Source organism: Cariama cristata, unplaced genomic scaffold (genome assembly GCF_000690535.1).
Source record: "Cariama cristata isolate BGI_N322 unplaced genomic scaffold, ASM69053v1 scaffold2011, whole genome shotgun sequence".
Taxonomy (NCBI): domain Eukaryota; kingdom Metazoa; phylum Chordata; class Aves; order Cariamiformes; family Cariamidae; genus Cariama; species Cariama cristata.
In genome coordinates, this window is record NW_009597320.1 from 1,292 (window position 1) to 17,801 (window position 16,510).

Sequence of the window (16,510 nt, forward strand, 5' to 3'; positions counted from 1 at the left end):
CAGAAAGTGTTCACACTACTATACAACGTTCCAGTAATTTAATTTTTGGAGAATAAAGAAGAGATAAACAATTATTGTTCTGCCAAGTTAAAATCCAATGACCTATTTTCTTACTAGATGAGGTGAGCAAGTACCAGACTGCAGTACTGTAATTCTTAAAATTAATTTTTTAGGGAAACGGCCAGTATTTATTTCTCTGCCCCCACCCAAGAAGGTATTTCAAGTAAGACTTCATTCAGAGAGTTGCACTGCATAACCATCTGCATCAACGGCTCAGTAGCGTTTTACAACCTTACTAGTATTTTTTTATATTATCTAAAATTGTTAGCCATGGTTTCCTTTTCAGCAGCATGATGGGACTGCAACATTTCCTGTCTGCAACATATATGAGATGTTTACAAAACATACCTCCTTAGGGGACACCAAATGGGTAACTCTGACAGGAAACACATCTCCTGGAACAGGTAGCAGTGGCAACGTGTATGAATGCAGAACAGGAATGTCTCCTTTAAGTAGCTCCTAGACCAAGACAGACTTTAGTCAAAGCATCATATTTAGTAACAAAACGGAAACTAGCTTTGGTATGATTTCTGGTTTTAAGGAGTTATCTAATAATGTAAACAGTGTGTCCTTGATAAAAAAAAGTATTAATCAACATTTCCTTTCAATACTTACTAGGTTTTTAAAAAAGCTTTAGCTAAAAGATAACAGAACTAGTTAATTAACACTTTTAAAAGATAAAGAATCTATCTTTGAAATGGTCCTAACATACTGACTTGTTAAATTGATTGCTGTTAATTCAAAAATGCATTAAATATGGAATTCCCTTTAAAGAGAGAAAATATTTAGAAAGAAAACCTAGAATAATAGCAATTAATAGGCACAGATTAACCTGAATGCCATGCCTAATGTTACTGCAGTTTGCCAGGGCAACTTATCCCTTAAGAGAAAGGCAAAGGTTAATTCAACTCCTTACCCACCAGAATTATTACTCCTTCAAAAAATGACAGATTTTGCAAAGTACAGATACATATTGCCTCCATAGCATAGCATGCTCCACGTGTGTCTTCTTCTAGCACCATGTATTTTACAGTTTGAGTTCCATTTGGTTCATGACAAAATAAACCTTGGTGCATTAAATTATGCTATTATAAGGACGTAGAGCACGTAGCTTCCCTGGATCATAGGTCACGAATACAGCTCCCATTCTCTCTTGTACTTTAATGATACATAATAAAAGGTACAATTACTCTAAAATACATTTTATTTTTACACATCTACTTGCTGAACAGTTTTCATTATGCCGAGAACAAAAAGAAAACTGTAAGCAACCAGATATGTATAACTGCAAAATAAAACAATAAATTCTGACCCTTTCTTCCCCCAACATGATCTGACATCAGATACAGTACTAAACCCCATGGTTTCTCAGACCTAACTAGGAAAAAACAGCTTTTCCATTGAAAGTATGTACGCCTAAGATTACAAAAGAACCTATCTTGAGAAATACTAGTAAAGAAAGGATGTCTAACTATATCATAGATACATACAAACGAAATGCCAGATTTCTGCAAAACAATCAGGAACATTGTGACAGGCCACCTGACTACACCTGGCTCTAAAAATTCAACTTAAATTCCAGCTCATTCCCAACCGAGCACTGCACGTAGCTCAGCCAGGTATCTTAGTCACATCTCGGGCGTCTCTTGGAAAGAAAAACTGCATTTGCGTTTTTGTTGTTAATGTTAACAGACTTTTCTTATTGTCAGTAGGCTGGTTACTGCTAGATCTACTACACTTAGGCACAGACAGTCCAGTTGTAAATCCTGATAGTAAAAAGATGTTCTACCAAGACATTTTTAGGAGTTACCTATTTCAAACAGTTGTCCCTCATCCTTTCTGCCTTTGTGTCTATTCTTAAAATATCTAAAAATGCCTTACATTTCTTATTACATCTGTAAAGCCACAGCAGAAATCACGCATTTTTAATATATAATTTACACATCACGTAATACTATATACTTAAAAAGGTAACACTAGAGTGCTTTTCAGCATGAAGAATTTAATCCAAACTAAGTAAATGCAGCGTGTAACGTTGTACTTCCTTCTCTACCACGTGCAAAGCTTTGTTTATGAACAGCCTACATGAGCAGCAGTGTGAGGCATTAAAGACATCTTTAGGGTGATGAAGACCGAAGTGACAGTCTGGCAAGTCTCAGATTCTGTTTCCCTGAAATGGACAGGGTATCTCAGACTTTACTTTCATACTGACAAAGGGAAAGCAGAAAGGGCTTTCTATCTAGGTGTTTGCAGGATGATTTTCCACTAGTCTTGTTGCAAACATCAGTGACAGAACAGGTCTTCTTGCTGTCAGAGGTGGTGGGACTTATGACCCACACAGCTGGCCTTCAACCCACATGGCTGGCCTTCAACATACCTCCACAGTCATTTGACACCCCTGTCCTTCATCCAGGCTTGCCCTGATAAATTCCTAATAAGGAAACAAGAGCTTAGGGTATCTGGCAGGTCTTTTTGTCATACAGATCCTTGGTTTTAGAGGAAATTAACTGCCTATTTAGAAGTGGGGAATAGGGACAGGAGGACTAAGGCTTCCTGCAAGTTGAAGGGCCAAACAAGACAGCAATCTCAGTGCTAAAACTTGTAATGATGCATGCAGTACTGCAACACCAACTGCAGTATCTGCGCTCAACCATCATGGAAGTCCACGCAGAATCAGGAGAGGAAAAGGTCGCCCTTTGTATGCTGCTGCTTCTGCCTAAAGATTTCTCTCTGCCTGAAAAGACACTGATCTCTCTCTAGAACTGCTGGCAGGCTGAACAGCTCCTGGTGATGCAGTGTTCAGATGACTGCAAGTCAGTAACATCAAAAAAGGCTTTGCATGAAGTCTTTTCAGTATTGTCCTTGCTGTCGTTCAGAAAGCAGGTGCTAACTGAATGAGTACGGCTAATGTATCAACAGCAGTTTAGAGCGCATCTCTCCTCTGACCTAAACTAACAGACTATTAAAAAACCCAGCATTGGCACTTCCAGGGCTGGATTAAGATGGAACAGTCTGGCCAAGTGTTCACTCAGATTATAAGCTTAAAATCTGCACACTGCAAGTACCTCACTGTAAAGGGGCTGATATGCAATGCAGTTAAATACAAAAATAGTCCGTCTGTATAAGGAATTTTGAACTGATTTTGGTTCAGATGGTTGGAAACGGTTTGTAGTCAACTGCTTTAGAAAAAGTAATTCTAAAAATTATTGTTAGTTAAGCCTGAGCTCAGAATGAAGAGATTAAAAAGTTGTTTGTCAAGGGAAGCAAGGTCATAGTGCTCCATGCCTGAATATATGAGCACAAGGCAGCCCCTGGCTACTGGGTTCTGACTCACAGTGGTAGAGAAACAAACCAACCAACCAATCCCATCTCCCAAAAAGCCAAATCAAAAAATACCACAACATAATGGTCTTGTATATAGAGGTAAGTATGCAAGTGCGTAAGTGTGTATGGACATGAACACGCAGACACGTACACATACACCTAAAATGAGATTCACTGCTGTAAGCTCACCGTCCTTGGTGTACTCTCCAAAATCCTACCGCCTACCACGGAATTTTTTGGCTAATGACCAAACTAGGATTATCATACGGTAACAAAATGCAGCTCCTAAACTCACCTGTGCAGCTCAACAGAAGTGCATCTCAAAGACAATAATACACTCTGCAGCAAGACACAGGTGTAGTGAGCTCTGCATAAGCAGCTTATTATCACTATTAACAGAATTACAACACTCACAGAACAGAATACAGTCCTTAATCAGGTTACTTACCTGAAAACACAGATTTGAAGCAATGAAATAAAGTGACAAAACCATAAAATAATAAAATATATAATGGCTATACTTTATATAATAATAGTATCCTTTAATCTATGCAGTGTATCAGTTGGCTTGTGAGGATGGCTGCTTAGCCTCTACAGCTAAAACGAGAGCTGATTATGTTTGAATGTTCTCAGAGCTGCTTGCTTCCCACTTCTGCTATTCCCAAGGTTCTGCTCCTGGAACCAGCCTGAGCTCTGGAGGCCTTGCTCCTTTTCTGGTCCACAACTGAACACCTCCAATATTCATCTTCTTACAAATTGTTCTAAACCACTTATTCCTGGAATGGATCTGCTTAATGCTATATTCTTTGCAGAAAGCATTCCAGGCTTTCTGAATGCTTCTTGCTTACAACCTCCTTACATGGCTTTGGTTTTGTTTTCCAAATTTCATTTTTGTTTCACAGGTCCAATCTCATTTCAAGATCCATATTTAGTTTGCTGAAAGTTGTGTGTCATGTGCTGACTTTATAAAAATGCAACAAGAGACTGATTTACAATTAGTTTTCCATGGATACTCAAGTTTTGATACACACAGAGAATTTTCTAACTGCATCACAAGCCCACTGACATACATGCCAAGACTTCCATCAGCAGTGCCAGCAACGTACTTTGGATTGTAAAATTATTTTCTGAAGCAGAGACTCATGCTGGAAAGAAAAATACATTGGCAGGCTTAAACAGAATTAAGGGAAAAATGCAACAACAAAGCCTTAGTAACTTAAACCTGATCCTCAGTTTTCAAGAAAAAGAAACAAATAAAATACAGAGAAATTACTTATCTGATTTTTTTCTGTTAAGACAATGAAGTTTGGTGAAAATTTCAATCCTCCTCTAAAGAACACCAGATTAATATCCCAGACACTTGGAATGAAGAACCTAGGTAACTCCCTCAGAAATCGCTAGATTTATGTTGAAATACTTGATTCAATTTACTTTTGACTATTTCCATCCTTTGTTATATTTCTATAATTAACTAATCCCTTCAAGTGATATAAATACTATCCTATTCCTATCATTTTAAGTTTTAGAGGAACACAAAAACTAAATGGACTTTAAACAGAAATGTAAAAATCTCTTTTCAGTAAGGAGTCCAGGAACAAACTCTTGGCAATTTGCTATTCCACACAATCTTATCAACATGTCATGCCTACACTTGTTATGTTACAGAATCGTGTACTTAGTCTTACTGCTGTTCACATCACAAAACTGTACAGAAATATAAAAAGAACAAATCAAAGGTCAGAACAAGCAACTGAGTAATCTTTTGATGTCAGAATAACAACAGCAAAAGACACACACACACACACAAAAATCTCACCAGCTTTGGTATGTCCCGACAATCTCCAGCAACACAGTACTTCTGGTATGCCATGAAAGAAGAAAGTGACATTCCACCAAAATACAGGTTGATGGACAATTTGCCGTAGGGGTTATCTGGTAATTCCTACTTACACGAGACAAAATAAGATTTTAACAGTAATAGTGCGACTGAGGTTTTAGAAATAGTGGCCAGGAAATTCAAACCTGCCATTCCAATATGCATCATACTCATTCATCAAAGACAGAAAACCAGTAAGGATAGCTATTAACATCAGTTATGACACAAATGGGAATGTGTCTCTCTGGAATGACAGCACTGACTACTCAGTCTACCACTGAAATATTATCCCATGTTTGCTCACTCAGCAATAAACCCTCCTCTTTCACAATTTATCATTAAGAAATTGAACTATCTGAAATTGCACGTTTTCAGACAATACAGATGATGTGTTTCCCTATAATGTTAATATATTAATTTAAGCATGTCCATACTTAATTATGCAAAATTTTAATCACTAAAATTGAATTTAGAAGAATTTATGCTGTTGGTAGGTAGGTTGCTTGTCAGAATGAAAACACAGAATACAAACAGGACCAAAAAATATTAATACCTTTAAAGGACACATTTAAGACCTGAAAACTGTAATAAAGGTAAAGTCATAGGAGAAATAACTTTAGTTTTGGATTTTGTTTTGTCTAAGAAATACATTTACTGCTGTACTCCTTCACCTATTATTCTTACTGCAAGTTAAAAGGAAAAAAAAAAAAAAGATAAAAAACCCCCTCATTCCACATCTATGAATAAATTAAGCTACCTGAACATGTATTTCAACCTCTTCACTTGTAAGTAGTTCTTGAAGGCAATCTACTGCATCCTGCTGCCAAAAATTTCCAATCTATTTTGTGAAAAGCAAGAATCCTCCACACATTAAGATGCTGACAAATAATACTCTCACTATTCTTAACATAGTAAGATGAAAATACATGACTCTCATTGAAAAAACTTATTTGAAAACACACATCATTAGTTTGATTTGTCTACAACAGTTTAAACATTATCTGCTATTTGGTACACTAAAACTTACTGTGTGGCAAAGCTGACCAGCAATTTTCAGATCTTGAAGTGGCTTAGAAAGATATCTGCTTGCCAAGTCTAACCTTTACTATATACATAATAATGTATGTGTGCACAATCACCCGAAGCATAACCCAAAGATACAGAATTACCCTCGAAGATAACTTAACAGACAACAGAAAACATAGGATACTTTAGATACTACTTTTATTCCCTGCAATATCTGTTTGCCTCCCAACCCGTAGGCTTATAAGCCTGTCTTTCTTAATCTATCAGTTGGACTGCTTCCAGCAATAAAAAGGTTTTCTTTAAAAATAAGTTTAAAAGTAAGCTAGTCATTTCAGTAATTCAAATTTACTAAATGCACCATTCGAGTAAGATGTGACGATACGGGAAGATGTTATTTACATATCACTTACTAACAAAACCCCCTAAAACAATTCACTTGTATTAGTTTAGCATAACAGACTGTCTCCTACACAGCTAAGTTCAGAATGATAGAAATACTTTTGCAGGACTCGAAGATTTACAGTTTTCTGGCCATTTTGCATTAAGAAATCCAGGCCTTACTTCTTGTTGCTGCCATTACAAAACTACCTACCACTTAAGAGTACCATCCTGCCTACTACTGCAGTGTCCTGTCTCAAAAAGATTTAATTCCAATGACAGCTGCTTTTGAAGCATGGTCACTTCATAAAGCAATCTGGCAGTTCCCGATAAAAGGCTGCCTTGCTGAAACAATCCTCATCAGCTATTCTCTGAATCCTCGAAGGCAAGAAAAAAATACCAGCAACTAGTCTCAACCTTTGTATGACTAAAAAGGCTATCAATTTGAGTAACTACCTACTAAAATGTCTTAAAATCTACCATTACTCACTGGCACTGTCTTGTGGAGCTGACATGGTATGCAAAATGGAGGAATACCAATATACAATGTAGTTGGATACAGATGACACTGAGGAATCCTCTCTATGCAACCATGGTCTACGTACTGTACCTACAGGAAAAGAAAAGCATTCCTGAAATAATTCCTGTTTTTTAAGTCAATTTAATAAGAGAAAGCATTCATTTACAGCATTCACTTTTCTGGAAGAAAAAATAATGGTTTGCTGATAAGCAGGTGATGTGACAAAGTGGAAATGAAGGAAAGGATTAAAGAACTGGTACAGCAGATTAGAAGTTCAGTTTCTAAACTTGCCTTGCAAGAGATCCTACCTTTTGTGTAATAACCTACAGCAGTTTAAAATTGAAAAAAAAAAAAAAAATTATGAACTAGGATGGTGTCAGGCTTGCAAATCGACATTCAAAAAGCATGAGCAGACTCAAGAGTTTAGATAAGATTAACTGCGAATTAGAAAAAGTAGCTCTATACCTGTGCAGCAGAAAAAATTCAAACCAAACAGACAGCCACTACTTTTGGGGCGGGGACAAGGTGGGGGGAAGCTAAACCTGAGTATTTTCAAAGCATTCCAAAAACAGTAATAACAAAAGAAGCAAAAACCGAAAAGGTATTACTTACAGGTAATCAAGGGTAGCTTTTTACTTAATAACATTTATCATCGCCAGGAAAACTATGGGAAAAATTGTGACAACTGAAATAGGTAGATAGGATTCATCTTTAAAATAAATGTAAAATCAGGACAGTTATCACACTTTTAAGCAGTATAAACATCTGGATAGTCAGGTCAGTCAAATAAAAAAAAAAGTGTGACAATAAATTTATTTTAGAGGATCAGATTATTTGCCCCCCCCCCTCCCTTTTTTTAACATCCATGTGCACACGTTCACGCACATACACACACACATCCCCACATAATCAAACTTACCTGGAGAGTACTACCACCGACTTCTACAACTTTACCTCGATACCACATAGTATCTGATCCTCTTACAACACAAGCTTCTCCCTTTTTCCAACAGTAGGGTTCCAGAAGACCAAGGCATTTGAAGTTACTTTGTATTTCAGTCATCAGTTTGTTGAGCTCAATTTCTCATGAGGGGGGTGGGGGGAATAAAAAAAAATAAATTCAAAATAGTCTATAACATATTAGTGCAAATTATTTCAACCACTAAAACCCCAAAAGATTCAGATGAATACATGTATAAACATAAAATACATGTGCTGCTCCAAAAAATATTTTCCAACACTGACACAATATGTATGTTCAACATCCAGTATATGCAAACAAATTACTACTAAAACCAAAAAGTAAACTGCATTTTCTACTGTGAAGCCATTAGTAATTCTGGATTCTAATCTCAGAGAAAGGTCTATAAATTTTGCAACTGACACCTTGGCAGCACTCATACAAGAGCCCCTCCATGAAGAAGAGAACAGATTCCCAAAGACAGTGGTAGGATGCTGTGAAAGAACACAAAATAGGTGTCCAGAAGACCCTCTGCTGCTACGGGTACAGCCTCTACAGCAACAACTGCCAGAAGAATACAGTCTTGGGCAAGTGGGGTTACTGGACTCTGAATTTCAAAGTTTCATGACACAATCTAATAGTTAAATGTACTTGCAGAGTAAAAAAAAAAATAATTAATGTTCTCATATGGAAACATTTCTCTAAAGCACAATATATTATCATGGTACTGAAGACTGACACCGCATCTGTCAGATGAAGATGTACCTCTTTCAAGCAGTACAAGCAGAAAACATTAACAGATACAAAATCTATCACAGTACAAATAAAAAGCCTGAGGAAACTGGGTACTGAGCTCACACTGAAGGAAAAAAATCCAGTAATATTTGAGAACCAGGCTAACTTCCGAGAATCTTTAGGACTGTATCTTCATTACTATTAGTAAAATGTATCACAATCTCAACATTATAAAATAAAGCACTTGCTGCTTTACCCAATACTGCCTACAGAAGAGAGGCAAGTAACCTGCCTGTCCAAACACTTGGGGTTTTTTGATTTCCTGGGAGGGTGGAAGGATAGAGCTGATTTTGGTGGGTTTAAGGACAGGGTGCCACCTCCTGGGGATCTGGGTTTCCTCTGCTGGGGAGCTATGGGACCTCTCCCCACCACTACAGAGCAAGGGGTGCACACGGGCATGCACCCCTCGCCTCCCGTGCCAAAGGCCTCATCACCTCCCAACAGTAATCCTGCCCCACAGGCATCTTCCAGAACTGTGTTCTGATGCAGAACATGTATACTAGAGCGCGTATCTGGTATATTCTGACACAGCAAAGCTATCAGATTCATAGACATGAACGTATTTTCTTCTATGTAAACTTACCAAGCGATTTTGGTATTATATAAATAGTTCCATCCCGTCCAACACAACTTACTACAGCTTGAAAAATTTTCGCTTCAGGTATAACGGGGAATTTATACATTTCATCCATTCCTGAATGAAGCAGTGACTTATATGTTTTGCAAGATTTTTGTTCACTCTCTGAAACAGTGATGTTCTCTTCTGGAGCAGCGTTGTTTCTTGCACATGCAGTTTTGGAGTTACAATGATCCAGTCGTGTGTCCTCTTGCTCGAAATGTATTTTAAGATGTTCCTTGGAGACTGAGCAAGCCACATCAGCTTTATCAGTTCTAGCAGATATGATCAAATTATATCAACGTATTAACTGACAAAGAACTTGAAAATTGCAAAAGAATAAAATACTATAAATAAAAAACCAAACACACAAAATGCAAATGCTTGTTAAAATACTGTCAAATATCTCATCTACAACTTAGAAAACTGAAATGTGCAATGGATACAATTAATAATGTTATACTCAAATAAGTTTAGTAAAGATAGGAGTTCTGTTGCTACATATGCTGTAGAGGACAATCCAAATTTTTGTTTTCCTTATTAGCTTATCATGATGCAAATACAAGAGTCTGAAAGAATATAAAAGAAAAGTATCCAAACCTTCTGTTTCTAAAAGCCAACCCCTTTTTAATAAGGTGTTCTGAAATATCAATCAATTGTCCTGTTTCATCTTTGCAAACAATTTTCACAGGCAATGCACAAGACACATCACTTTCCTGGAAAAAATGAGACAGCTGGACAACATGTTACAATATGCATTTGCTCTAAACTACAGGCATATACAGAAGATACAAAATTTATTTAATCCATGACACAGTTCCCATCATTTTACCAACTGCTCTAAACATGACATTAAAAAAAAAGTAACAGAATAAAACCTTGCTTCTTCCCTTAGCTGTTTTATTAGAATGAACGGCCAAACTCTTGTCTTCCTCCAGCAGGAGCTTTAAACCCACTCATAAGTAACTTTGCTCATCAGTGCTTTTATTTCCAGACACACTGTAAAATCTCACTGGCAGCTGCCAACAGACACTAAACAAATCAAACCCTCATAATAATTCCTTTTTTTAACCAGTGGAAGAAATCAATTACTAATGATGTTCGTACAGCATCAAGACTTGTTCTTTCAGTTTTGAGGCTTGAAAACTAACATAGCAGCTGCTGAAATCATTCTCATCAAGAACATGAGCATCTTGCTCATCTGTTCATAAAAGTTGTCAGCATCCAGTGATCCCAAAGATATAAATATTATTCTTCAGTAACTAAATATACCCAAGACTGTGTTCCTTCCACACTGGGTAGCCAAACTGCTCTAATGCTCCAGTGAATAATGAAAGTAAAGCAGAAAAAAAAAAAAAAAGCGTCTTTCCCCTACAGAAAACAGCAATCTAAGCAAGTTCCACTCAGGACTTTTTGAAGAGTGAAAATATTCAGAAAAAAATTAAATTAACAGACAACCTGACAGAAATTTTACAAATATCACTGGTTTTGAATACAAACCTGTATGATTATTTTCACTTGTTCCCCTGTTAGATAATAGGATAAACATTCACACGCTGTTGCTGTCCACTGAGTGCTTCCACCTGTTGGTCTAACATAGAAGAAATTACAATCTCTGTTAGTACAAGAGAAGTTGGCATCTCCTGAGCCTAACCATAAACCCTTCCCTTTACTGAGATGTTGATTTTTTTTTAAACTACCTGAACTGTCAAGGAAAAAAAGACAATCTCCACTACAGTCAACAGTGAAAAGAAATAGTTATCCATCTCTGGATCTATGTGACAGGAAGAATTAAAAAAATATAACCCCAGAACTTCAAAATGAGGACGATCATGAGTTCCAGAAGTATGACACCTGTCTTAACAGAACAAACAAAAATCCATACTTCATCTGCAAATCAGGCTTTTCATATTCATTCAGGGAATAGGTATTACAAACATGATTATTTTTTCTTCACAGTATAGACTGCACACAAACAAATGCACAGGAGAATACTCCGGTTCCCTCTCTTTTCTATGGTGTAGAAAAGAGAGACCTCCTGTACCTTTTCATGAGATTTGATTCATCTCAAATTCTCAGCCAAGGAAAAAGGCATTGAGTGAAATAAGCAAAAACTCTATAATCTGTCCAGTATTTTACAATTCATCCTATAAATATTCTTTCTTTCTATAGCACAGTTTCTGCTTCACTAGTATAGCATATACTGGTATATAGCATAACCCTCAGAAAAAAAAACACCTTTATAAAACAAATCACAGCCACCATTCCATTTCTTCTTTATTCAAAAAGCAAACCACATACAAATGTCAGACAATCAGTGCTAATACAAGAAAATATTGTTATGTCATTATTAGGTTTCTAATACTGCTACTCAGTATAAGGAAAAGGCTACCTTATATCTGCCAAGCAACATTCTATTGCTAATGTCCTAATTATCTTCATATTTTCTTTAAGTTTTCTTAGACACCTGATATCCACTGTTTTTTCAGCTCCAGAATCATAAAGTATTACCTGTTACAGACAAGAAACACAATGAAACAGAAAAAAATCCCTCTCAGTGTTATCCATGATGAATGATAATTCAAAGCATGCCTGAATAGGTAAACAAAACTCGAACAAACATTACCAGGATTCAACCAACGGCCTTTGCACTGAAGTACTTCCTCACACAACACAAATGAGTACCACAGCATACCAAGAGGACAACACATACAAATATGCTCAAAGGGAGTCAAACAACTTTACAGGGGCTGTTACTTGAATAAGAAAATTTCACTTCCGGTGTTTCAGTTATGTTCATGCATTTAAATTTGGAAACCTAGAAAAGCTGAAATGGCTCCCCTCCACTCCTTGCTTTTTATTCTGATGTGGTTAAATAGCTGTTTGAAGGCTCTTAGCCTTAGAAAGCAGATGACATAAATCAGAAGTATAGAAAGTCCCACTTCTGCTTCCTACTAACAAGACCCACAGGCATAATCTGATGATGGTGGAGAGAACCAATGGTAATCCAGTCCTGGATTATCTGTATGATTAAAAAGCCACTTTTACCTTTGAGGCAAGTAGTTATCTATTCACAAAATGCTTCCTCTGATGCTCCTTACTCTTCTCAAATGAGTGCACAAAACGCTTGTTTAAAGCAGCACTATGTGAGAAGTTACTGTGGAAAATGTTACACCTACATAGCACAGTGCATCACCATCAGTTTAGCGTTCAGGCAACAGCATGACTACATGTGTTCCTGCGGTGCTGCACCCAGTTCAACTGGCTCCATCTTTTAGCAAGGATCATTAAATTTGAATTAGTATTACCCTCAGGTTCACATAGCTTCTGGAATCTCAGCTAAACTGTTAGGCTATAGCTTGGGAATCTGTGCCATGTTCCAAAGTGTAGTGTAAACATACACAAAGTCAACCTCATGAGCCTTCCTCAACTACCAGGTTCCCTGCTAAAGGCATCTGAGCTTTGATGAGACAGTGATCTTATCTGCAGCAATGTACAACGTAACTTAAACTCAAAAGCAAAAGGCTGTATGAGAAAATATTAACACAGAAGTAAGAAGGAATGATTTGACACTATTTTAATCAATGAATGCTTACAAACTTTATAATGTAAGTATGAAGCCTGTTACAATAAGAGGTTTACCTCTGCACTTGTTTCAGAGCCAATCCTGCTTATTTGACCTCTTTGCCACTGTTTCAAATCCCATACGTAAACAGCACAGTGCATCCCACTTTCCCACTTCACAGACTGTGGCTGGGATTCTTTATAGATGGTAGCCATCTTCTCCTGTAAACTAATATTCAAAAAAATCACTTTTCTAGTGGTATAATTTTATTCAGTGAATAAAGGGCTTGTTTAGTCAACCAGTGCTTAACTAGCATACAGTAACATTTTAGTAACTGTTTAACAGACCTAGAGTATTGCAGTTTTTCTTCATGACATGTTAGAAATACATGAAACGGAGCCTCACAACACATGCAATGTGATTAAAATTCTGTAAAACTATCATCTTTTCTTAAAAATGGAATTAATCAGAGTGATCCTGACTGTTCTGTATAGCACTATTTGAAAGATGCACTATTTTCTCTTGACAACTTGAGAGTGTGGTACTCTTTTAGTGTCATGACTAATTAAATGGGACTCTAGGTAGCTACATGCAAGAAGGTAAAACGATGAAAGAAAGGAGAAATGAGAGACAGAAAATAAGCAACTTGCACTAAGCAATGGTATTTCCATGTAACTGTCTTCAACCGGTAGGCATTATTACCTAAATGCTACCTAAATATCTACCAAAGGAAGGTTGATACACTATGTCTAGAAATTGCATTCAAACTTTCCTAACAGCATATTAGAATCATATTGAAAGAGGTAACTTGATCCTAAGTCATAGAACTTCAATATCGGTTTTATTTTACAAGATTTCTAATGAAAGAATGGGGAGAAGAAAGGAAAGAGAAGAAAGATTGGATCTTTCTGGACAGTGTTGCATTTATCAGGCCCCAATACTACATTAAATCTGATTTGAAATAGGAGCTTGATCATGTACTTAATTTGAAATCACAAATATTTAATAAACCACAACATAGTGCCAATCTGTCTTTTGTTCCTATACTTTTCTCAACAAAGCAAAGTAAGTCAACAGCATTCAAAGGAGTACTCAGTGCCAAATGCAACCCTAGTCACAGTTTGTTCTAACTATACTTCACCAGTTTGTAATCAGAATGCCTTAACTCGAGAAAAGTTCTTTGAATTTCAGTACCTTTTCAGTATCCTTTCTGATGACAGCCATTGTATAAAAATTTTACTAGGAGACACAACATGACTAATCCTCACTTGTAGCTCTTTCTTAGCAAGTGATCTGAAATCTCCTTCATCCACAGGTTCCATGTCTGTAGGATTTAAAGCTTCCAAGTTTTCAGGAATTTCTTCTAGAGGGACATCCCATATTTCATTGGGCCTTACAGCAGTACTTTCAGTGTACCTGTAAAGGGCAAAAAATAATTAGAATGGAAAGTTTAAACACGTTTTCAACAAAGTGAAAAAGAGCTCAATATTCTCACTTCAACATGACAGGAATCATTCAACATGAAGAAGAGTGAATAAAGAATAACTTAGAAAAGCAGAAAAAAAACCACAACAAAAGACAAAAGCATTTCTAAATGCTACATCTGAAACACTCATGATAGCAACATTTTGATTCTCCTTCAGAAGGTATCCTTGCACTTTCTACTGCCAGGTGAAAGCACTATGCAATATAGGCTGCCAGCAGAAAAGCAAGCCTGACACATTTGGGCTGCTGAACATTAATGTTTGTGTCTGGCTTAAAAGACATCAGATTACTTATATCATGCATCTGGAAAGCAATGTTGCCTCTGAATGAAAGCTGCAAAATTCAACTTCTACAATGTGTAAATATTCCTTTCAGAAGTAAAGAATACTAACATTAGTGAAATATTTACCTTTCTAGCATTCCCTGAGTACACAAATACAACACAACTGGTGCTAGTATTTGCGTAAGCAGAGTACTGAATAAAGTATAGTCATGGTAATACCTTGATGAAAACTCGTTTAAATTGTGTGAACTGGATAGCATACAGCCCAACAGCAATCAAGAGTTGGCTGGTACTTATTTTAAGCCAGCTTAGTACAAGTCTGCATGAATTGTCCCCAGAGATGTAAGAGATTGCAGCTCGAAAAAACATCTGTTAATGCAAAAGAACTGGCTTTTGTAAACATCACTGACTAAAGGAGACAGTAAGCCTGAGTTTAACTGCTGGTCATTTCTGGGCCTCCAGGAAGAATCTCTTTTCTGTTTTCAGAGATCTATCACCTGTCTTTTGCTTCATGGGTAGGAAACAAACTGCTCTGGCAGAGAGAAAATTCTGTAGTGTTGAAGTACTGAACCATCTACCACATACTGCTACACAATTATTTATGCAAACCTTCCTGATGGAGGTATTTGGAAACTGCTGGGTAAAACAGCTAACTCGTAGAACAATGAAAGAAATTAATACCATAGCTCATACATATGCTTACCTTACATACAACTAGTCTGAACTATGGAATGGACAGAGGCAATCTGCCACAGAGAGTTCTCCCAAGTGAAGTACATGTTACATGTCTCACAACCCCCTCTCTAGTAACTCCAGTATAGTAGTATTACCACAGATCTATCAGAAAAACTAATCAATTTAGAATGAACTTCAGGCTCCAAGGTTTCTTCCTGGAATTCTGTATGGACTACTTCCTATCCCAGCACAAGAGTAAGGGTTACTGATGTTTGCTTGTCAGCAAGTCAGCTTCACTGGAGCACTGTGCTCTCCTGCTTATCTTTGAGCTGGCCTGCGGATCCCTCACCAGCATTAAACATGGAAGAGTAATCATAGTGCAAAAGGGATTCTCAATGACCTCAACTAGGTTTAAATTATTCAGCAGTCTCTTGCCTTTTTGCAGACATTCATTTTCACAAATGGGAAATTCAGTAAGAAAGCGTGACTAATGAGTTCTGAAGAGCTAGAGACCTATGTGCACTGGAAAACAAAGCAAGCCAAAAACCTCCAAGCCCTCACAAAACCAACCCCTTGCCCTCTCCCCAAATGGAAACATCATTCCAAAGAAAAGACATGGTGTGTTGGGTGTAAATGGCAAGATGTTGGTAGCTGGGGAGAGGGGCTGCAGAGGTGACCTCTGAGAGAAGAGGCCAGGTGCTGCCCCATGGCAGATGGAGCCCATCTCAGCCGTCTCTGCAACAGACCCTCCACAGGACATGGCTGAGCCCTTCAGTGAAGTTGGGGCACCGCTAATTCAATGAAGGGCAGGAAATGCCGGGGAGAGTGAGGAGGGAACAGAAAAGAAGTAACACAGGGACTAGTAAGGTCAGAAGAGCAGGAGGTATTTTGTGGGGGAAGAGGCACACTCTGGAAGGGACTGAGGCCTGTGGAGGGCCCATGCTGG

At 37.4% G+C, this 16,510-nt stretch overlaps 1 protein-coding gene across 1 annotated transcript in view; it reads right to left on the reverse strand.

Annotated features, from left to right (window-relative positions):
* Positions 1-408: 408 nt before the first annotated feature.
* The window catches only part of RNF17 (ring finger protein 17), a gene marked incomplete at its 3' end in the record, with an annotated part of 44,752 nt that continues 28,650 nt past the window's right edge, over positions 409-16,510 (reverse strand). The window contains exons 22-32 of the mRNA XM_009708802.1: positions 14,316-14,537; positions 13,199-13,349; positions 11,949-12,067; positions 11,057-11,147; positions 10,157-10,272; positions 9,524-9,831; positions 8,104-8,267; positions 7,155-7,274; positions 6,018-6,098; positions 5,201-5,326; positions 409-519 (exon numbers count right to left, since the gene is read on the reverse strand). Coding sequence (XP_009707104.1) covers positions 409-519; positions 5,201-5,326; positions 6,018-6,098; positions 7,155-7,274; positions 8,104-8,267; positions 9,524-9,831; positions 10,157-10,272; positions 11,057-11,147; positions 11,949-12,067; positions 13,199-13,349; positions 14,316-14,537 — 1,609 coding nt within the window. The remainder of the gene's footprint in view (positions 520-5,200; positions 5,327-6,017; positions 6,099-7,154; positions 7,275-8,103; positions 8,268-9,523; positions 9,832-10,156; positions 10,273-11,056; positions 11,148-11,948; positions 12,068-13,198; positions 13,350-14,315; positions 14,538-16,510) is intronic.